The sequence below is a fragment of the Battus philenor genome, unplaced genomic scaffold, assembly GCF_028537555.1.
Source record: "Battus philenor isolate CCGP_79_NKW_IND1 unplaced genomic scaffold, ilBatPhil1.0.hap1 SCAF_28, whole genome shotgun sequence".
NCBI lineage: Eukaryota > Metazoa > Arthropoda > Insecta > Lepidoptera > Papilionidae > Battus > Battus philenor.
In genome coordinates, this window is record NW_027181691.1 from 8,893,981 (window position 1) to 8,917,680 (window position 23,700).

Below are 23,700 nucleotides of genomic sequence, written 5' to 3' on the forward strand. Positions count from 1 at the left end.
GTATGTATCCTAGCGTATACAATAAATAATATTAAATTAAATTATATAGATATCACTTACTTATTCTCTGTTAATGTTGTTGCTGTTATCCCTAAGGCTTTTACAGCTTCATCGGAGCTGAGTTCTCGGAGCGGAAGGGTCCGTGCATTCAAAAACAAAAAAGTTGGTAGAGCGCGTAATAGTTACACGAAGACGTTCGCACGTAGCTAAGGGCTCTACCCGTGTAGAGCTGTGTATTGTTTGTGTTGGTGTTGTGTGTGTACGGCTTGGGACAGCAGCGTGGACCACAGACTAGCCAAGGATGGATCCGGATCCAAGCACGGCTTGTCCACTCTGTTCGCGGTTAGGGAGCGGGTGGCCGCTTTCTAAAAACGGGTGTAGATATTAGTGTACAAATATTGAGTATGAAATAAATATGTAAAAAACTGGGTAGAAAAACCAACGTTCTTCCAAACAAAACTTGAACAGGTGAAGCGTAGTGCTGTTAAAACTTAATTCTTGTTTTATTATCCTTTTTGCCTCTTGGCATTTACAGCTTCATCAAGTTTGAAATAACAATGTTCTGGTTGTGCTTAGCCTAGACCTTTTTAAAGAACCTAAGGTATTCCGCAACACATTCCCCTAACACATTTGCTTTCCGAATTGGTTGTAATGTTTAGAAGTTCTCTAAATAACAGCAACCTTTCGTTTCTTAAATATAGTCAAATTTTTTTTGATACAAAACTAAACTTCAAGCAAATATATATTTATAATAACAAAAACAAAGGAAATTGTTTACAAAGACTAGCGAAATAAATAAATATATGAATCACACTCATCTACTATTTGTTAAGTTTCGAAAACTATTTATTGACACGTTCCACGATTCCTTAGAAAAATGTAATAATTGCGTTTACGTGACTGTCCTTTACTGGAATTTATATATTCTGCGGATTGTAAGAGGCAAGACTTAGAAGGCGCTTAAACAACATGTCGTTTTAAGTAACATCATCATCATTGTCCACTGCTAGATATAGGCCTCCTTTAGATTTTAAGTAAGACCAGTGAGATTCGACCTGAGTCGAACATCTTCTGGTCACCTTAATAAGGTTGTCTATTTTTGTGGGGTGACTCCTACACTACACTTGCTGGTCTGTAGTCTCTCATCCAGAACTTTAAGGCTTCAGCGGCCATCAGTTCTGTGTCATCAGACGACCGTGTTAAAGCCGTCTGACGAAGGTTCTAATGGTAGCCTATAGTGGAGTTTTATTTCCAGCAGTTGGCGCCTTATGGCCGAAATTAAAAATCATATTAGAAAGCGAAACGGAAAAACTGAAATGTATTATAAGATTAGAAATTACTCAAGTATTACAAACCGTCATAAAGAATTCCGGGTTAAAAATTAAATTAAAATAAAAAAAAATTCTTGTTATAATGATTTATAACAACGCCTATTTTCGCCATTAAATTTTGTGTGTAGTCAAGCGATTTTGTGTATATTTATTATGAGATAAATCTGTGTAAAAGAAATAAAAGGAAAAAATAGAGTATTTATTTTGATTCAGAACACATTTGACACTCACATAGTTATACTTTATGTAAAACAATGTTATTATACAGGATTAGTTTTAGGTGTAAAAGTTTTGAAGAAATTAATGTCTTATTGTCTGGCAATTAATGCATGGTACTCCGTATGCAAAAACCAATAGTTTCATAAATAATAAATAACACCATAATAATATATTGAAAAAAGATGTTCGGAATATTACAAGCTAAAATTAATAATTGTTTACTGTGCGTGTAAAATTGTTACTGCCGAAATATGTTGACTTGTCGCCTTTGAATATATAAATAATTAATGTAACATATTTCAGAGTGATTACTTTATACATACAGTGTGATTAGAAATAGTTGCAAAAGCTTTAAAGTTTTTGTTCACAAATGAGCTTTACATTCACCCTTTTAAAGCTAGCATACATATAGTTAATCGACATTTATAAAAGTTATTGCGTCCCCAATAAGTTGGTATTACAGAAACAATAATTTCTAATTTCTAGAAAATTCCGATTACTATAAAAATATAATATTGTAAAATTTGTAAATACCTTAGTATATTATTTCAGCAGGATTTGTGCCTGAATCGATATTTAAAAATTAAATAGATAACAATGTTCTTTGTCCCACGAAAAATATTTCAATTTATTTATAATTATCACTAATAAATTTAAATATTTGTGAAATAATTAGTAAATGATTTTGCTTTTAAAACACTAACAGAATTTGAGCATGTATAAGGTAATTTAAGCGTTTAATTATTCGAATAAGGCGATGCAAATATGATATTGATGCAAAATCATGTCATTGTGAACTATTGAGAAATGAAATAATATTTTATGTTTCACTCGTAGCCATGCCAACCCGGGACTACAAGCGACGGAAACATATTTAGGAGGATGGTCGTCGCCGCCCTTGCGCCGTAAGATGCGCGAAACAAGAAGGCGGAGCCATGGATTGTTATATGCCCAACAATCCTCAGTACGGGCTCGTGGAGTACTGTCCGGGGTGCCACGGGCTCTGCTGCGATCCCCTGCAGCCCTGCAGCTGCGTGGAGCCGGTCAGAGAGTTCACCGAAGACGACTGCTGTCAGGTCAGTGCAAAAACCATTTTTTGTTTTCTTCAAATATTAAACATCAAAAATTTTTTGTACGACATACATAATTTTGTACGTCAATATCAAAATATCTTTAGCTTAAAATTAAATTTAAGTTATGTATTGCGCCATTTAATGAGAAGTAACAAGAAGCTCAGTGACATTTGCAATTGTTTTGATGATTGTATCAACATCTTTTTTCCTTAAAATACTGCAATTATTCTCCAAACATATTTATCTAAAATAAATGAATGTAATTCTTATATAAATTAATAGATAAATGACAAAATTATCAACAAAAAAGTTACTATATTTTATCAGCCATTTAGTATTTCGATTTTTGATATGCACGTCATCACATACACGTGTACTTTTAAGTGGCTTGGATATGCTAATGAGATAAGTGCCGACTAGTATCTTCTTAGTGTTTACTTGAAAGGAGGAAAGAGTTGTTTTTTTATTTGCGAAAGACAAGCCCGTTAGGTTTTGAGTTATTTACTACAAGATACTTGTTTTATGCCTACCTCTTTGGTCCCTATTTTTCAGCGCATAGACGTCCACTACAAGGCATTGGCCTTCCCCAAAGATATCTATGGGGGGACATACCACAATCGCCACGGTTGGCCCGAGGATTAGCGATCCCAGTGTGATGTTATAGTAGGCAGAGAATGCTGCTGCCCATCCTCTATAACAGAGTTCCCCAAACTTTTTTGTGTCGTAGACCTCTTGTCATGATTTTCCGTGTTGGGTAGACCTAACTGTAGTGAAGTTAAGTGTTAAAAACTCAAAGTAATAACACATGTTAATTTATACATCTATTAATTGAATTTAAATTAAAACTACTCAAAATAAAATTATGTATCTTTTATGTAAAATATACGTAACATTAAATAAACATAAAATTTCATTTCATGAACCCCCAAATTTTTTTTTGCTGACGTAGACCCCTTGCAGGTTATCATAGACCCCTAGAGGTCGATATAGACCACTTTGGGAATCACTGCACCATAAGCTTGTCTGTGAACAGTGGCAATCCTATATAATCAATGGACAAAGTGTGAATTATATAACATTGCACTCCCGAGAATCGTCTTACATTCCTAAGTCTCAGTCTTATACCGATGGGCTACCGTTGTTCAATCTCCTATTTACCGAATAAAAGATATTTTTTAAATGTGTTGTGAAAAAATTTATGTCCTTTTTTATAGCTACACGCCATATTATATGACGAATCTTTGTTTTGTTTTATGCGGTTCTTTTCCACTTACCAAAAACCGGTTTGAAAGTATTTATTACTTATATTTTTATTACAAGATAATTCCTTAACTCCTTTAAAATATTAAGCAATGGAGTCGCTATGAAAACAAAGTTTGCAAGTTTGAAAACATTCTGTTTCAATAATTGCACTTTACTTGCAAACGACAATAATTATTATTTTTAATCTCAAATATAATCACTGTCCTACTTGAAAAATAAATGACATATGAGGTTTGTCACTTATATTGGCAATACTTTTTATTAATAAAATTACTTGGCCATTTTTTCCAAACAAATCAGTATTAGTGGCTGCATCAACGGTCATGAATGTGTTTATACAGTATGTTCATACCTTCTATTAAGATCTTGTAATAATATACAAATTAATAAATTGTAATTTAAATATGTTGTTTGTTTACATATTTATTAACTATTTTTTGTACATCGCGGCAGTCAAACGAGAAATAAAAACAAGTCACTTATAAAAGGCAGAAGAAGAAGTATAATCGAACAGACTTAGCTACCAAGGAAAAATAGATTTTAAATTATTATTTTTATTAAAAAAATCGACCATTCGGATACAAAATAGTAGTTTTTACAAGCTTATATTATATTGTATACTAGCTATACCTATCCCGCTTTGCGTGGCATCCCTATTAATCTATCATGAATATTTTGTGGTCAAAGTTTTTAAATTTTAAAAGCTACACTTTGAAAATAAGCTTTTTTAAGTAAACGCCTCTCAACCTCTATGTGGGTGGAATTTCAATAAATCTGTTATATGTAGATAAACAGTCAGTCAAGTCAATCTAGTAGTTTTAATAGCGTCAGTAATTTTAGTTTACACTTTAAAAAGGGTTAATTACACATAGAAAAACAATTAAATCGTGAATTTTAAAACGAAATACTAGTTTTGATATTCCCCAGAATAATAAATGTGATAATAATATATCCTCGCGTTATATTTTATATGCCATTACAGAGATCACCTATATCATAGAAACTTTTTTGCTTATAATAACTTTTTAAATTTTAATGCGTATTAATTTAAATTTTGCAGACTTTTCCTTGCTATAATATCATTCCGTCGTATGTTATTTCTAAAACCATTGATTTTTTAATAGACTAAGGTAATCAATACACTAAAGTATTAACAAATTTTACAATATTTAAATTTTCTAGGCATCGGACACAATAACTTTTATAAATTGTGATTAATAGTAACTTTAAAGGAGTGAATGTATAGCTCATTTGTGAGTAAAAAACTTTAAAACTTTTTTATTATTATTTCCAATCAGACAGCATGTGTAAAATGATCATTTAAATAATAATTATCATTTAATTTTCAATTTTAAAATATTTTACATAATTTTTTTTATTGAAACGCGACAAGTCAACATATTCCGACAGCAAAAAGATTACAAGGATAAATAGTAAGCAATAATTAATATTATCAAATAGTATTCTGAACAACAGTTTCAACATTTATTTTTTTAATAGAATGAACCATATATTAATTGATTATCTGTGTATTTTCATATTATACATTCGATATTTAAAATATATCTTTGTTTAAACAGCAAGAGAACGAGAACTGCTGCCCAGAGAATGGGGAAGAGCTAAACGCGCTCACGGAGTCAATCGCGCCGTGCGATGTGAGCCTCGAGCCGAACGGCGACAGCGGCTGGCCCGCCGACGACATGGCCTCCTTCTCCCTGCCGCCGCTGGAGCTGGACCCTCTGCCCTCACTGTTCCCGTTCTCACCATGCTCCGGGTACAAGTGAGTTGCAAATATAAATTCAAAATACCTTTAATCAAGTAGACATTTACACGCGCTTTTGAATCGTTGATTATTTTAACAATATAAGTAGTAAGTTACCATCAAGATCTGCTGAAAAGAGCCAAGAAAAATAAACAGTTATTTTTTTAAAATAAATTTAACATTGTTTGATGTATACATTTATTTACTTTATTGGAGATAGACAGTAACAAAAGGCAGAAAAAAAGTACAAACTTAAGAAAGAAAGTACAAACTACAAGAAAGTACTAACTACTAACAAGAAAGAAAGTACAAACTTAGAAGCTTAGAAATATAAAATTAGTTACAGTTGTTACCTTATAACTATCTCACTAAGAACATAAAATGATTTATAGTCAAACAATGACAAAACAAATAAAAATAAAAACATTACTAAACAGGGATCAAAGACTATAGTTTATATATTTATATTATGGTTTAAATTTCATTGTATGTACTCAATAATTTCGAACGAAAAGTTTTTTAAAAGATACGTGAGAGCACGAGAATATATCAATATCACTAACATATGAATTGTGGAGGTCACACATTCTGTATAAGGGTGCACGTTTACCGATATTTGTCTTAGCCGTTGATAAAAAAGAGAGATCTAGAACGCGTTCTTGCTGCAGGAATTTGAATTCGAATTCATTTGTAGTGTTCATATATGTGTTCCTTATTACTGGCCAGTACGGTCGCAATACGTTCCAGATTTAATTATTTTTGCACGTTTAAATAGAAATTCGAAAGCATATTTGAATTCGGACACAACGTGACAGCTTACATTTTGGTTCGTTTTAAGAAACAAATACACGCACATCTGCTAATGAAAAAAATGTTTATTATATATCGCCTTTAAGAAAGGTACACGAGTATCGTCCCTCTTGGTGTAAACGTCAACGTTGTAGCTGAGATAAGAGCTGCCAAAGTAAATTTTTTAACTCGCGGACCTCCCGTCCCCGCGAGCTCAAAAAACCGGAGATAGCCAAAATGGCTGCAAAAATGGCATCGTAACTTCAAACATATAACATACAAGAAGGTCTTTCCACCCACTAATGTATACATAACGTTGTATACATTATTATGTCAATGTAAATAAATCAACAAACTAATCTCCACACGTTTCAACATAACTGAAAACTCGAATGCTATAAAATAATTATCATTTAGTAATATACTTTTAAGTTTCATAAATCATACGTAAACTTAGATCTAGGAAAGATTTGTTTTTTAAGAATAAATTTAGACGTTTCACGTTCATTTTTAATTCTTGTATTTATCCTGAGTCTGTCAATATTTTTATACATATATAAGTTTGTAAAAATGTATAATGTGAGCAATCTTTGTATAAATAAGCAATCTTTAACAACTGTACATAAAATCTTTGACTCCGAGAACCTGTGTATTTCAAATAAGCACTCCAATAGCAAAACATAATAATAGTTTACATTAGTTTAATCTAACAAAGTACATAAATGAATATGTCTTTCTATTGTAAGACAGCTCTAGCCCTAATTATTTTAGCTTATATCTAAACTATAAAAACTGTTTAAAATAGAAAGCAAAATTAAACAGCGCTCATAATAATAAAAAAGCAAGACGAGAACAATCATTTACATGTTATTATTATAGGAAAAAGGAATAGTAAAGTAAATGATTAACGAAATGTTAAAATGTTCTATCCATAAAAGCACCCCACGGGACTTCAAAAATTTCCAACTAAAATATATCCGAATGAATTGATTGTGTTGCAAGTTCTGGGAATCAGGTGGCGTAGTCTGTGGTTGGTATTGCGGCGCGGGATATTAAAACAAAAGAACTTTGTTTAAATTTGAAATAGAAACAAAAAATATGTCAATATCATTCATAACTATGTTGTATTTTAAAGAATAAGATTCGACAATTATAGGTAAAAAACATTTTGGGCACATGTAACGAATAAATATAAAATTTCATCGATTCTTTTTAATTATTCAATAGGCCAAACCCGTTATACATGTCATTTAAAATTGAGGACCTGAATCGATTCGTTTACCTTTATATAGACACTACCTTTTTTAACTTTATTTGATCAAAAACTAATGGTTATAGCATAATGAGGATGGCCAGTTAGCTGTTGAATTTCATACCATACGATCATTACGATTTGTTGTAATTAATCATGGTTGCACAGACCTATTAAGACTAGGGGCCACTCGGGCAAATCATGAACTGATGTCGGGCCGGCCGCCAGAAGTATAGGTAATTAATTTTTTTGGTTTTATTATGGAATAGAATTCAATATTTTTCGAATATACGAGTGTATTATTTTTGCTGTCGGCGGGCCACCAGTATTCGACCGGCGGGCCGCGGTCTGTGCATCCATGTAATAAATTAATTGTTATTTAATTAATTCATAATATTGTGCATTTTGGATCATCCTTTATCCAGCTGTGAACGTATAGAGCTGAAATGATAACGTGGTCCTCAAGTTTCTAAAGTAGACATTCAAAACAAAACACACAATGTTGATGTGTATATAAGCTACTTATTATTAGTAATACTCCGTGAAACCAAACTACATATTTATAGTTCTTTTTTTTCTTTTTCCTTTCTGCCGATTGACACCCACTGAAAGGCCTAGGCCTGCTCCAAAGATGTCCAGGATTTCCCGTAACTATGTCATAGTTCCACCAAATAGGAGGCCTATCAACGACACATCTACCATCTTGTGGTCGCCACACACTTTTCGGAACAACGGCTAACGGTTTTTTACGGTTGTCTTTAGTACTGTTTGTAGTTGCCGCCTTATAAAAAGCATTCCCTTAAAGGATATGTCGACGATTTAAACAACGAACTGTCCTGACACAGAAAGGCGTATGTCATAGCAATCAAGATTTCCACTGCTCGGTACAGGCCTCCCTCGGAGATTTCCTGTAGGAACGGTTTGATGTGGCCTGCATTTAACATTTTCCGGACTGTGGCAATAAATAAATAAGGTTAAATTTTTTAAGAAATTCAACTTTTACAATTACGTGTTGTAATATACATAGCAATGACTTTTTGAGTTATAAACATAAATATTGATATCGGCATGACCACGTTGTGAAATCTCTTGAGTGCTAAAAATAACTTGATTTTTATAAGTTAAAATTCACGGTTAGACGAGTATTTCAATGCTTATGAGGGTATAAGTACACACCACTGACACTGGACACTGTGCTCTTCTTTTCAGGACTTGCGAAAATAGTGCGAGCAGTCTTAAGAAAATGCAATAAAAATTACCCATACAGAATTGCTGCTCAAACCGTTGAAACTTTCGAAAGTCTACAGTATCCGGCGATAAACGTTGCACATCGACCTTTGGAAAGAGACAAACGGCTAATTTTGGCTTCGTAGAGCACTATCTTCTATTATCACTATCTATTTGTCCTACACTACATATGTGACGTTTTGTTAGTCCTATTTCGTGCGACAGGGATAACGCTCTAAAAATCCGAAATTAGCCGCTTGTCTCTTTCCATGGGTCGATGTGCAATATTTATCGCCACGTACTGTAAGTATATTTTCAAACTGTTATTCGAATGTAAAAAAGATTTATTGTATTGGAAGTGAATTTAATCATAAAAATTATGTTGGTGATGTTGGCAAAGCTGTAAACATTCTTTTAAAAACATCACTAAGGATATATCTTCGACATAAAAAAAAATCACGGAGGGATATTTACAAGGATATAAGTCCAAGAAGTCATAGTCATTCGTATAAATTATTTGAATTTAATACTCCTGCAATTTTTTTAATATTGCTATTAAACATATAGTGACGTCGGCAAAGCTGAAATCACTCTTTTCAAAAATTACCGAGGATATTTCTTTGACACAAAAGAATCACTCTGTATATGTCAAAATGTATTACACGAAGGGACACTTACAAGGATATATGTCCAAGTATTCGTAGTCATTCGTATAATTTGTTTCAATTTAATATTTCTGTTCGTAATTTTTTTTATAATACTGTTATTTTACTTTTATGCGTAATATCATCTCTTAACATATATTATATTCTGTACAGTATTAAATTTTAACACACGCCTTGAAGTAATTAAAAAAGTGTCTAGTGTCTCAGAAGTTGTTAGCATTGGGGGATTTTACAGCTTCGTCGGTATTCAGTTCACAGAAAGGAGTAGTCAATAAACTTTTCTAAGGTAACGTTTCTAGGATAACGATCCTACCTCGGATCGCTCTCATTGTTCGTAGGGGCAAGGGCGGCGCCCGCCCCTGAAAACGCATCGCATCAATTTTCAACATAAAGACGTCCACTGCAAAACATAGGCCTCCTAGATATCTATGGAAGTAGTTACCATAATCGCCACGCTTGGCAGGCGTATTCGATTCCAGTGTGGTATTATGGTACGCAGAGGACGCTACTGTCCATCCTCTGGAAACTTGTTTGTGAACAGTGACAATCCTATATAATTAACGCACAAAGTGTGGATTATATAAGACTGTATTTCAGAAATCGAACCCGCGACCTACAATCGCAAGTTTCAGCCCTCTACCGCTGCTCAGAAACCACTAAGAAAGTGTATGATATATAAACTAAAACTGAATATTCGTGTACCATAATATTAATTGAATAAATTTTATTAAATACCATATCTTGATATTTTTTCGACTTTAAGAATCGACTTTATCGTGTTAAAACCTTTTCATGTGCAATGTATACTTTTAAAATAGGTTTCCAGATAATATTAAAAAAACGCAAGTTAATAGATTATAAAAAATAAAAATTGTGTTTTAAATGTGGTATTGTAAATAACTATATAAAAGAAAGCACATCTTGAGAATTATGTGTTCCCCTCGTAGCTATTTTGATGTTTTTTTTTTAAGTAAGTAATATTATATAATTAAAAAATATATAGTCCCTCTGATTGTCTTTCGTCTGTACTCGTCTGACCTATTTATAGTTCAAACACCTGATAGACTCATCTTGACGTCAATAAGAGATCTAAACTATCGTATATTGGATAAAATGTTTATGAATTTGAATCTGATATTTCCGAAGTGTCGAATCAAATTCCTACACCAATAGTTTTAGTTTAATTTAAGAATTTAATTACAGGAGAACTCAATTTGATTCCAGTTTCTATCAAATCTGTTCTGTAATTCATCTTTTAACTTAACCCTTAATAGCCTGATTTACGAAAGTGATTTTTTTTTATTACTGTGTTTGCTTTAGCGTCTAAATGAAGGGAAAAATAGATTTTTTTTTTAATTTCGTTGGAAAGAATATTATACAACAGTAAAATACGTACAGCCAAACTATAAAAAAAAAACACTAATAGTAATGTGAACATTCGGTTTAAAAGAATGGTATCAAAATTGAAACTAGGCTATTAAGGGTTAAGTGATAGTGATGATGAACTTGACAATATAACTTTGTGTCTTCTCTTATAGACTCTTGTCTCTGATCGTCCATGTATCTCGTTCTTCAGATAAAAATTTCAGAACGGAGACTTACACAATGCGTAAGTTTGCGTCGATCAATACGCGTCGTTGGTTCTTTGAACCGTTACTCTGCGCAGGTTCTACTGTGAAATTCATATTAAAAAATGAAGTTACTTTTTAGTTTTTTTTTTTCAAAATAATAAACATAACGATGCCAGAACAAAATTAAATAATTAATAAGCGAATTTGAGGTTAGTTCTATAAATGATTTACTGTAAAAAAAATCGGCTAGCGAAATAACAGCCTAATATAAAAACTCTTTGAAGCAAGCGTCAAACGCAAGGACCTAACTAAATCAATAAATGAAAATCTTTATTCAAATTATTTGCAATTTAAATTACATTTTGTTTAATATATGTCTTGAAAAATTACTCTCTGTATTTCGTTAACAATTTCGTAATCATTTATTACTTGAACCTATCATTTAAGTTTATTAAATGACTAATCAACCTTCTTTATTTAAAAAATTATGTATAGGGGGTCTAAGAATTTTAGGATACGTTGAGGTATAACACAATGTGAAACACGGGTCTAATATAATAAAGGTAAGGTCTAGTAAATGTTAAGGGTGGTCCACTGCCAAATTTTTTTAAATTTTATAGACAATTTTTTTTATGATACAGCATACTAAAATACATACAACCCTAAATATTCACCGTTCTACGATCAACACTTATTTTTTATTTGTTAATAGCATACATGGCAAAACAACGTTTGCGGGATCAGCTAGTATTTATATATAATTGTAGATAGTAGTAGCAATCTCTTGTGCAATAGATGGCCTTTGAGGCTGAAAGGTTTTCGAGTGGCGATCACGAGCAGGTAGACCGACCACATAATTAAGCTCGCGGGAAGTCGCTGAATGCGAACAGCGCAGGACCTGTCATTTTGACAACTCTGTGTTTGGCACTTATCGGTGTAACATAACTCCTGAAGATGCCCCGTGGAGGGGTGAAACACGTGTTGAGTGATTTGGCAGTGGCAGTTGTGTAATTCGCATATTTTGCCGTATACGCATTTATCAGCGGGCTGGCAGACGGTGCACTTTGTTGCACGACTACCACTGCATGTGCGGAAGTGGCTAAATATTGGTCCTTTTCTTATAGAGGCCTATGCTTTGTAGCGGACGTCCATCAGCTGAAAAGATAAAGTGGCCATTAGTATATTTAAATAGGAAGTTTTTTTCAACTTAGTGATTTATTTTCTTCACATTTTTGATTTTAATTTTAATTTTCTTTCGTCTTTTATAATATTTACTTCTTTCACCTACCTTCAATATTTTTTACACTTAATCGACAGATAATTCGGAGTTAAGTTCACCGTCATACATATGTTAATAATGTAATAAGTGCTTAAATACAAAAATAAATTCTCATTTAACTATTATTACACAAAATATTTATATTATTAATTCAATTATAATAGATATATATCTTACCAATTATACTACGCGAAACATGATAGCTGTCTAGAGGTCTAATACGAAGGCTTCGTGTCACTCCACGGGCAGAGAAACGAAAATGTGTTTTGCGTGTTGAAAAATCATAAATAACATATAGTTTATTTATCAAAACTTGTACTAAGTGCCTCTTTCAATAGCTCTATAGCTTTAAGTTATATTTACTTACTTTTAGTTTATAGGGGAGCTATATCTGATTCAAGTTTCTATCAAATTAGGATCTTTTGGCATTCTTGGAAATAAAATAAAAAATAAAATTACTTTATTTAACATAGTAACTTTCAACAGAACTTATAGATCGTCAAATATTTTTTTTAATCTCTTTTATTTTTGACTTAACACTTTTTCGCAAGGTGTTATAATCGTGGAGAAGAAGAAGGAAGAAAATCCGTAATAACACGTCTTTTCCTAAAGTTTAACAAGACTGATTTATACATACACATTTTATCAGATATAGCCTTAATGAAATCAAGCGTCGTCATTGCCAAGGATTCTTATCATTTAAATATTCGTTTATTGAATAATTAGCCTTTTTAAGTAAATTTTTCATATATATTGCATAATTATGTATAATGCACTATGCATAATACATATTTTGTTTATTTTGTTCGTTTGTCTCTACTTATACTATTTCAACTGCTTTAATTTACTTTTATTTTTTATAATATTTTATTTACATCTATATTTTATTTCGTTATTATTACTTTTTCATCTCAAATTTATGTACCTCTTCTTATCAGATTTTATTGTTTTACTTCTTTTTATTGCGGTTCCTATTACCTTCCTGCAATTTTCCAGGCTTTTCTGCAGGTTATGTGGTCTATCCAGTGTTACAAGCTACCAACCCGCAGGATCCTCATTCCTGATACAATCTCGCAGAGAAATCTCGAGCATATAGCCCTTTCTATGACTTGTTGATGGATCGACATGGTCACATTCTTTTTTGTACGGATCTCTTGATCTTATTCGATTTCGTAAAGAAATTAATGAATGTTAATAGGTAACGTTATATAAAACAAAACGGAGATGTCTTTTTATCTTTATTTATCATAGAAGGTTTTAATTTTATCATGGCACCCTTACAGTACCATAACAAACGATACAAATACACAATATTTACAATCTAGTCAAGTTTCACAAATCTGTGGCATCTTTTTAAAAAACATTTATAATAAATCTTATTCTATTGTTAAACTTATCTAAGAGTCGATTTGGGAATTCTGTGTGGATTTCTGTGTGAGCTAGTACTCTGGTGAACAGCGATTCACCCGGAGCCTAACCTAACCTAACCTAACCCAGAATTGATGCTATGACCATCCGATATCTTACGTTATTAAGTCGTTTTCTTTGTCGGTACGTCGGTTATTTATATAGTCTTATAGACAGCTTATTCGGCTAAGGGAAATTTATGTAATTGATATAATTTCTTCCTTAGCTTGTGCGTTATTCTGCAATAAGTTGTCTGCTGATTTTATTACTACCTCGTTAAGTAACATTGTTGAAGACTTTTTAAAAAAAAAGTTATACCTATTTCTACTGTTTAACATATTACTTATCAATTTTGGGATACTTTGAATCTAAGTTAGTACTCTGATGAGCAGTGATTCACCTGGAGCCTAACTTAGAACTCTACGACCATGCCACTGTTACCATGCAATGTCCGTCTCCTTGTTCAGTTGTTTTCTCGGAAAGGACGTCAGATGTTTACAGTATTGCATACAGCTTGCTCGTCAAATAGAAGTCTAAGAAATTGATATTATTTCTTGTTTAGCTAGCACATTGTTCTGTAATAAGCCGTCTGCTGTGTTTATAAGGAATATGTGTTTATAAGGATACAGGAAAGGCCACATTACTGTTTACTAACCTTAAAGATAGATTTTTATGTATAGAAAAATTTCAGGAGATTATGGTGGAGGTCTTCCATCAGTCCACAATAATATTATGTGTAATTATGTCAATTTACCTAGTGGAATGTGCCCTGATCTTGAGCCTAAGGGTTGTGACTATATACTGTCTGAGAATTTTCGCTTGCACAAAACAGAGAATACTGAGCACATGTAGTTCGACAGTCCTGCACCAAATGCCTTAAGATAATGATCTAAGTTTGAAATACTCTCTCTGCGCCTTTTCATATTTTTATAAGGTATATAAAATCTTATAAAAACTTATTTAACCATCTCTATTACGTAAGACAAAAAATCTTAAAAGCGCTTTAATACCAAAAAAATATACTTATAATATTTATGTAGACGAAGTATTTACACGCATTTTGAATCGTCAATTATTTTAACATTATGATTAGTAAGCTACCATCGGCTGCTGAAAAGAGTTGGTCAAAAACTCAACAGTTGCTCTTTTCAAATAAAATTTAACGATATTTTATGTGTACATTACAATATCAACCATGTAAATGAGTCAACGAACCAAGTTCCACACATGTGGTTAAATTAAAAACCTTTGAATTCTATAATACGACGTATTTAGTAATATTCTTTTGATTTTAGATTATTAAAATTAAAACTAAGAAAATTAAGGTCTAAGATATCTTGTGGAAATTTGTTATAAATGTGTACACTCAGACCCATGAAGAAAAAAAAAATTTTGTGTGTCCAATTATCGTGTTTCGTTTTTAATAGCGACGAAATGTGATCGAGATACGAGTCATCGAAGTTGTATGTATTTATATGTATACTAAGACTATTTACAATTTACAATTTCGACCTTAACACAACGGGTGCGTTCATTTTACTGACAGCGTCCGAATTCGAATTTGAATTTCGAACGCACATGAAAAATTTCATTCAAAAGTATGATGGATATGATGGTACGCAATACGTTGAACGCTGTATCTGTATTGATATTTCCAATTGAATTATTAAAAAATGAATAATTGGAAAATGTTTTGATGCCTTTAGCAGGAATAACGGGGGCGAATGCCGGGAGAGGGGCGGGGGCGAAGCGGCTGACGTTCTACTCTCTTTGAAACACGCGGTGGTTCATGGGGACTGCGCTTCCGAGACCGTCCACCCACAGGTACAGTCTACCTTTTCACTCATACAACTTTCAACTTAGGTAAAACCGAGACGGGTATATTTGTGCAGTTCCGACGGAGGGTTAACGGGCGAAGATGAAGTTGGGGTAAAAAGGGGCGTAGGGCTTTTGTGAAATTATTTCAATTAACGTCGGGAAAGATTAAAATTGGCTTCCCTGCGTGGAGTGCATAACTTTCCAACTTTGCCTTACAACTTCAATTTTTCGATGCTATTGTTATTCAAACTTTTTTTTTTATTCATATTTGAAGTTAACGAGGTATTGCTGAAATGTTTTAGTTGAGCCATGTTGAAACAAGCAATTCCAAATATTTACACTAAAATTTATATCTACATTTAAAAATCTTTTTAATATCAATAACATACGTTATTGCTAAAATATTTTTATTTGAATTTAATACATCCAACATGTATTAATAACATTTATACCAAAATCACAATTTAAAAGTATCTTTGGTACAAAATAACACGTTAGATACATCGTAAGATGATCTGAACATAAGAACATTTACGTAAATTAAAAAAATAAATAGACAAACAAAATAGGCGATTAATAGTGATTTTGGAAACTAATAAAATAAAATAATTGGTTAGTTCATTCGAAGCACTCTGTATGAAACTATTATACCTTTATTTTGTGTTACAATTTTTTAGGTTATATAAGAAACATCGATTTATTATTGCATATTACAAGTAACTGTGTTTTACAAAACATTATATCATGCGTAGAGTTATCTTTACGCCAACATAAATAAAGAGTTGAATGTATAGCTAATTTATTACAAAAAAAGATATTTAAAATTATTACACTTATGTTTTTCCAATTACTATGTATACATATCTGAAATATGTTATATTAATTTATTTTTATATATGTCAATAGGACATTTCAATAATATCAGGCAGAATAATGTCTACAGAGACAGAATTTTTTATAATATTTTCCTTGATATTATTATTAAGTTATTATTTCTGAGACAGTTGATTTAGGAATAGGATTTATCATCCTTCTTCTTAAACAAATCGGCCATGTGATGAGAAATTCAAAATACGAGTTACTGCAACTTGTGCTACGGTATAAGACTCACGGAAAGCGAAGTGTTGATAGAAGACTAATATAATGGTTGAAAAACTTGCTCTAGTTGTTTGGACAGAGCATCTGTTTGATCTTCAGAGCCGCGATTTCTAATATTAAGTTTCCCTTAATGGTAGTTCATCTTACGTTCTTTTTTCCTTTTTCTTCTAAATTACTATTATAGATAATATACTATTACTTCGTAAGAAGATGGTTCTTTAAGAAGAAAAAGGAGTACCGTTAGTTGTCAGCAAATGAGCTTTACATTCAACCCTTTATAGCTTTTACACAGAAATCCAATCACTTAATTTAATTTCACTATTACTCATATTTGAAGATAACAAATTCAGACCGCCAAGATCGGTTTACTATGTAACAATGGTCGTTTTGCCATTAGTTAAGAATCTTGCAAATCTTATAACTTAAAAAGAAAAATTGCATTTCCAACATTTCTCCCGTTTATCTTTTCGTACGCCAAAGTTTGATCGATCAGGTTAAATACTTCGAAATTTCTTCAAAAGCAGATGATGGTGAACGGCGGCAGCGGGTACCCGTACTATGAACACTACAGCGGCGCTCCCCTCTTCCCGACCATGAGCGTCAATGTCTCCATGAACATGACCATGCACGGATGCCCCCCGGACCAGCTTTGCTCACAAGTTTGTACAAACTAAACTAAAAGTTATTTTACTAATTCTCTTTATATTATTTATATACATTATATATTTATATACTAAGGAACATTTTTTACAAAAAATTTTTCTCAATCACTTATGTCAGCCACTAAACGCCCACTGCTGGGCTTAGGCCTCACCGAAAGATCGCAACAATACCTGGTACTGCTCTACTCATTATCTGAGATAGCCCGCAAACTTGTTTATTAATTTTTAAAGTAGTGTATTTGTTAATATTTAATGAAATCAGGCGTTACCTTGCGGAAGTCCATCCTAAGTAAGAAAAGGACCAATATTTAGCCACTTCCGCACATATAGTGGTAGCCCGCTGATAAATGTGCATGCGGCAAACTGTCACCGTTAACTCACTCAACATGTTGAGTGAATTAACGGCTGCAGTTGGACTGGCGGGCGGTGCACTTTGTTGCACGACTACCGCGGAAGTGGCTAAATATTGGTCCTTTTCTTGCATCTGTTAATAACAAATGTGCACAAGTGCGTAGCGTAACGTTAGAAGACTGAGACTTGAGATCATAGGTCGCAGGTTTCATTCCCGGGATACAGTCTTATCCATTATTAACATTTTGTGCGTCAATTATATAGGATTTTCATTGCTCATAAACAAGTTCCCAGTGGTATAACAATACTAAGCTTGGCGATTATAATATATCCCTCATAGATATCTTTTGGACAGGCTAAAATAATAACAACGATAACTTACACTTAATTTTGGTACAACAAAAATATTATCTTAGATATTAAAGATATTTAGTTGTTGTACCTCTCGCTCTTAGCACGACCGCATACATGTTCCCTATGATTTTATTTTAAGTTATTTCGGTGACCTTGATTATATTTACTTCTCAAGGAACAGTACGTTGTATTAGTACATGAAACGTGATTTAGTAGTCAATGCCGTATACTTGTGGATTATATATTACTTCTGATATAAGTATCCATTCAGAAGATTGTTGATTGATGGAAAATAGCATTTCTTGTACTTTTATTTTGGAGCCACTCGTCGCTTCAAACTATTATGGCGTTAAGACCAAGCCTTACTTAACATCAGGACTAGATGAATGCCATTCTTCAGCTCTGATGAAATCTGGAACATTCGTTTCTAACAGTAATTCCAAAATTGGTTGGATCAATCCTGATCCAAAATCCGACGCCAAGTCTTGCAGAAAGGACAATTCTTGGTTATCGAGCAAAGATAGGTTAAGGAGCTTAACTGCCTTTTCAAGAATGGTATCTTGATAATCTTGTGCCAATGTTTTGATGCCTTTCTCTTATATTTAGTTATATTCTTGCGCAAATTGACAATATTATAAAATATATACTTCGACCATAAATTGCTATATTTTTTCTTTAAGAAACTTAACTAGAAGATTTGATAGTTATTTTACTTTTTATAATCGACTATCTCCGCTCATAGCCGATTATAAAAATAGCGAGATAGTGGAACTAGGTAGGCCACACGCTCCGAAGGGACCCTGATCACATACCGAGGCAAGCCCTAGAATGGGATCCTTAAGGAAAGCGAAGACCTGGTCGTCCAAAGCAAACCTGGCGGCAGACGATCAATGCAGAAGTGAAGGCAGTTGGAATGACGTGGAGCAAAGTAAAACGCGAAGCTCAAGACCGCTCGGGATGGCGACGTACTATGGACGCCCTCTGCCCCATCTTGGGGGCATAGGAATAAATGATGATGAATGATGATACTTTTTATAATAGCCCCCGTTTTTGTGATCCTCTCGCCCTCCCATACATGTGGAATAGGGACTTGGTTTATGGATGTTGAATAATTTTTTAAGTTAAAATACTGATATTTTTCTTCTGTTCTCACAATTTCTTCATTTATTCTTCGCCTTTCTACCTCCACAAATTCAAACATTTTTTACATTTTTTAAAATATCTTTTAGACATAAGCCACTCTACTAGGGGAGGTACTGTTATGAAATCAATAAAAGATAAAGTATTTTAAAATGAAAGAGTTATAATATCATAGCGCGTGCTATTGCAAATTTTTAAATAACAGATAAATATATTTTAAGGTACAATGGAATCAGAACACTACGACGCCGTCGGTCAACGTCGTATATCCTCAAGCTCAAAACGTCATAAGTCCAACCTCATACCCGTCAGCCACGTATTCTTTCACAGCAGACTTCCGTCCACCTAACCAATCTGATCCGCTGATCACAGCATCATCTACCTTCAAACCCTTACCACTCCAAAACTCCCAAAAAACAAATCCTAACTACGCGTTATTCCAACAAAAACCGAACTTCTCTAATCAGAAAACGATAGGACCTATGCTGAAAAGATCACCTCCGAAGATGTACATGCCGGAAGCACAGAAGGAACCGACCGTCGCAAACGGGTATACGATACTAAATCATCAGAACCAGATGCATTCTCAGGACTACGGGTACACAACTTGTGTTAATTCCTCCGGTAAAGTCCAGGTGAGATATCAAACTTTTTATTTCACTATTTATTTATTTACACTTTTTTGTACACCATCGACAATAACTAAAAAAAAGAAACAATTCATGTAGACTAGACGCAGTCTTATCGTTCAAAGCGATCTCTACCAAACAACTAATGAATGTAGGTGAGAGACATGAAGGAGAGGGAAGTTTAGGGTGAACATACTTACAAATACATATATTACTATACACACATACGTTTATACAAAAACACTTATATATACACATATACATCAATACGTATTAATAACAAATGCAAAATAATATCATAGCCAAGGAAATGCTCTTTTACCCAATTTTTCGATCCATTTGTATTCTAGGTTCCATTTTTAAATTATGTTTTCTCTTTGGACTACGATGTTATCAGGTGGGAGCTCTAAGCGGTTGCTCTGAAGATGACGAACAGAAGCCGAACCTGTGCAGGATCTGTGGCAAGACGTACGCGCGCCCTAGCACTCTTAAAACCCACCTCCGCACTCACTCGGGAGAGCGGCCCTACCGCTGCGGGGACTGCAATAAGAGCTTCTCGCAAGCTGCCAACCTCACAGCGCATGTCAGGACACACACCGGTCAAAAGCCATTCAGGTACAAAAAAGATATTTAGGTTGACCGATATAGTCAAGGTCACGGTAAATCGATAAGTCTATTGAAGCGCAATACCGGTAATTATTTAATGGAATCAGGTGTTATTTCGCGGAAGTCCATCCTAAGTTAGAAAAGGACCAATATTTAGCCACTTCCGCGCATGCAGTAGTCGTGCAACAAAGTGCACCGCCCGCCAGCCCGCTGATAAATGCGCATGCGGTAAACAATGCGAATTACACAACTGCCGCTAACTCCTGAGGATGCCCCGTGGATGGGTGAAAGACGTGTTGAGTGATTTAACGGTGGTAGTTATGTAATTCGCATTGTTTGAAATATCACTTATTTTTTATTCTAAAAAAAATATCATAATGCTATGCATCTCAGCATTTTGTCTTTAACATCTTCAAGCATTAAAACGTCTGCAGTCATTTTTATTTAAGCGTCCATGCTTAGGTTGCTTAGAACAAAATAAAGAATACAAAAATATTTTTCAGTGTTGTTGTTGTGTTGCTGTATTTTGTGAGTAGTCTATGACAGCCATTATTTTTTTTATTTATATACTGCATTAAACAATATTGTTGCCAGGTGTCCTATCTGCGATCGTCGCTTCAGTCAGAGCTCCAGTGTGACGACGCATATGCGGACACATTCGGGTGAACGCCCTTACCAGTAAGCACTGTTTTATTTTACAGGGTGATCAGTTATAGCTGAAAAATCTTTAAAAAAGAAAATTTTCATTTGTCAGCCAAAAAGCTTTACAGCTTGTAAATCTAGTTGCAATCACCTTGTATATAATGGTTATGAATTTTACATTAAAAGACCATGTTAGGTAAATGAATTAAGTATATTTTTGCTAATTTTAACAACAGTAGCATTTCCATTACATTATAGCATTTCCGTAGCTCCTTACTTATTCATTATAACACATTATAACTTGAAACATTCTATTGTTTATTCTATATGTTTATTTGTGAGTTACAATAAACTGTACACACAGGCAGGCATATATTTAATAAAAAAATATCTGATTTCTGAACATAAATTCATGTAAAATGTTATCGCTTTCTTACAGATGCCGGTCGTGTAAGAAGGCATTTTCGGACAGTTCGACGTTGACTAAACATTTGAGAATACATTCAGGAGAAAAACCTTATCAATGTAAATTGTGCTTACTCAGGTAAGTACTCTACAGTTTATTCAGTTGAAAATTTCCAGTTTCAGATTACTCCAGAAAATTACTTCATTTGAATTTTCAAAAATGTTGGTAGTTATGAAAAATCAATAATTTTATATAATGTAAACGTGAAAGAGGTTCATATTCATTAAACAAACAATACCGCAATGGCTATATTTATTTTTTAAGTATTAAATTATTAGAAACACGCAAGACATTTTTTTAAAAGCCTAAAATAGCTTATTATATTTTGCAGGTTTTCACAGTCTGGCAACCTTAATCGTCATATGCGCGTTCATGGAAATATATCCGGCGGTGTGCTTGGCTGACATCTACAGAAATGCGGTCTTCCGGCCGTATATATATAAACATATAAAACTATACTATATAAAAATATCGTTATTCAAAATATGAAAAACGCTATTGAGAACTGCATCATTTTAGTTTCTGTATCCATAATTAGTCATAGCAAATACGGCATTGTCAGGAAATACACCCAAAGTTTTTTTTATACAATAGATAGAAATTTATCCTTATAAAATAGTGCAAAAACGAGTGTTAAAAATGCATTTACATATGCGATGGAAATATGTTCCGCAAATTAAAGAAATAGAGTGCAATTAAAAAAACTTTATATTATTCCCAAAAAAAAACGTGCAAAAGAAGTAATCATGAAATAAGTATTTATATAAATCATAACTTTATTATAAAAAAAAATATGTAAGTGTACAGTTAAAATTCAATCCATAAGTACAGAGTTCATAAAAATACAGATGAAAATTAAAAATTAAAACCAATTTTGTAGCTAATCATCGTTACTTAATGGCAAGCGCGCACGTTTATTACTAACTTGACGAAAAATGTTGCCACTCGTAGATACGTCAGAAATGCAGATTGCTAGCATACTTTGGGTTTGAAGAACTTCCTATTCCCTCTATTGTATTTTGTTGCTCTATAAGTATCTGTAAACACTAAAAAGTAAAATTTTAAAAATTTATCAATATCGTATAAAAAAAAGATTTGGGTGTAAACCAAGAGTAAATTACCGTTAAAAATCATGCCCCTTTCCTTTTTTATTTCTTGCAACACGCACATACGCAATAGAGAATAATAGTATTTTTATATTTTCTTTTTTACCACATTATTTTGTCTTCGCCTAATGACGGTATCTGAATTTATATATAAAGAAATTAATTTTTTAAATATATCGGATTAAAAATAGCTAGTTCAATGTCATATTAATTTCATATTTCATGTTACTCATATCTAGAAAAGAATGACAATGTATTTTTATCTTCAGATTTTAAAACAGATAATAAATAATTGCAAGGAAATTGCGGCCTGGTCTGGGACAATATCAATAAGCTATTGTACTATAACCGTCAAATTTTACAAATTTGAAATTCTAGGGTTCTGTTAAATACGCTAAATAAATATATACTAATCGCTGAGCTGCCTAAACATTTCAAATAATTTCTTATAATCTATGTAAAAGAAAATGAGATTGGATATTTCAATGTTCGCGCAAATACTATCTTTTGAGGTTAACATTGTAATCAATAGCAGGAAAGAATTGTCAACGAATATTGTAGTGAATTCATCGTAAATTAATTTTAGAACATAAATAATTAGCATTTACAATGTTAAAATTGCTTGAGATACGATAAGGTGTTTAGAATACCTATCAATGTAAATATTAACGTGATGCTTAAATAAATGTAAATAGTTATATTAGAGGTAGATATTAGTTATTCAATAATCACGTTGTGTTTCTCTAGTCATTCTTGTACGTATTAAATACTTTTAGAAGTACCTTAGACCAATTGATCGTGTTACGTCTCTGTCTAAAGTGTACAGAAACACAGAGCTTTAGTATCATTCGTAAAGACTATTTCAAATTATAATAGTTCCATCACAAGGTCAGTATTATAAAGTACCTAAGCATGTATGTAAATTATAATGTATGATAAAAGGGAATAAAATGACTTGTAAAATAACTGTTGTTTCATTAATACGAGATT

The 23,700-nt window shown here is 32.9% G+C and overlaps 1 protein-coding gene across 1 annotated transcript; it reads left to right on the forward strand.

Annotated features, from left to right (window-relative positions):
- Positions 1-2,485: 2,485 nt before the first annotated feature.
- gl (glass) lies at positions 2,486-22,008 on the forward strand. The gene is made up of 9 exons (XM_068769306.1): positions 2,486-2,626; positions 5,467-5,666; positions 15,545-15,662; positions 17,279-17,413; positions 19,483-19,896; positions 20,288-20,505; positions 21,091-21,174; positions 21,578-21,682; positions 21,936-22,008. Exons 1-9 carry the CDS (start codon positions 2,486-2,488, stop codon positions 22,006-22,008), a joined length of 1,488 nt encoding a protein of 495 aa, XP_068625407.1.
- The last annotated feature ends 1,692 nt before the right edge of the window (positions 22,009-23,700 follow it).

Coding starts and splice junctions, on each gene's coding strand:
- gl (XM_068769306.1), top strand. CDS start 2,486: ATGGATTGTTATATGCCCAACAATCCTCAGTACGGGCTCGTGGAGTAC. Junction 2,627..5,466: donor CCGAAGACGACTGCTGTCAG/GTCAGTGCAAAA, acceptor TTGTTTAAACAG/CAAGAGAACGAGAACTGCTG. Junction 15,663..17,278: donor CCGAGACCGTCCACCCACAG/GTACAGTCTACC, acceptor CTTCAAAAGCAG/ATGATGGTGAACGGCGGCAG.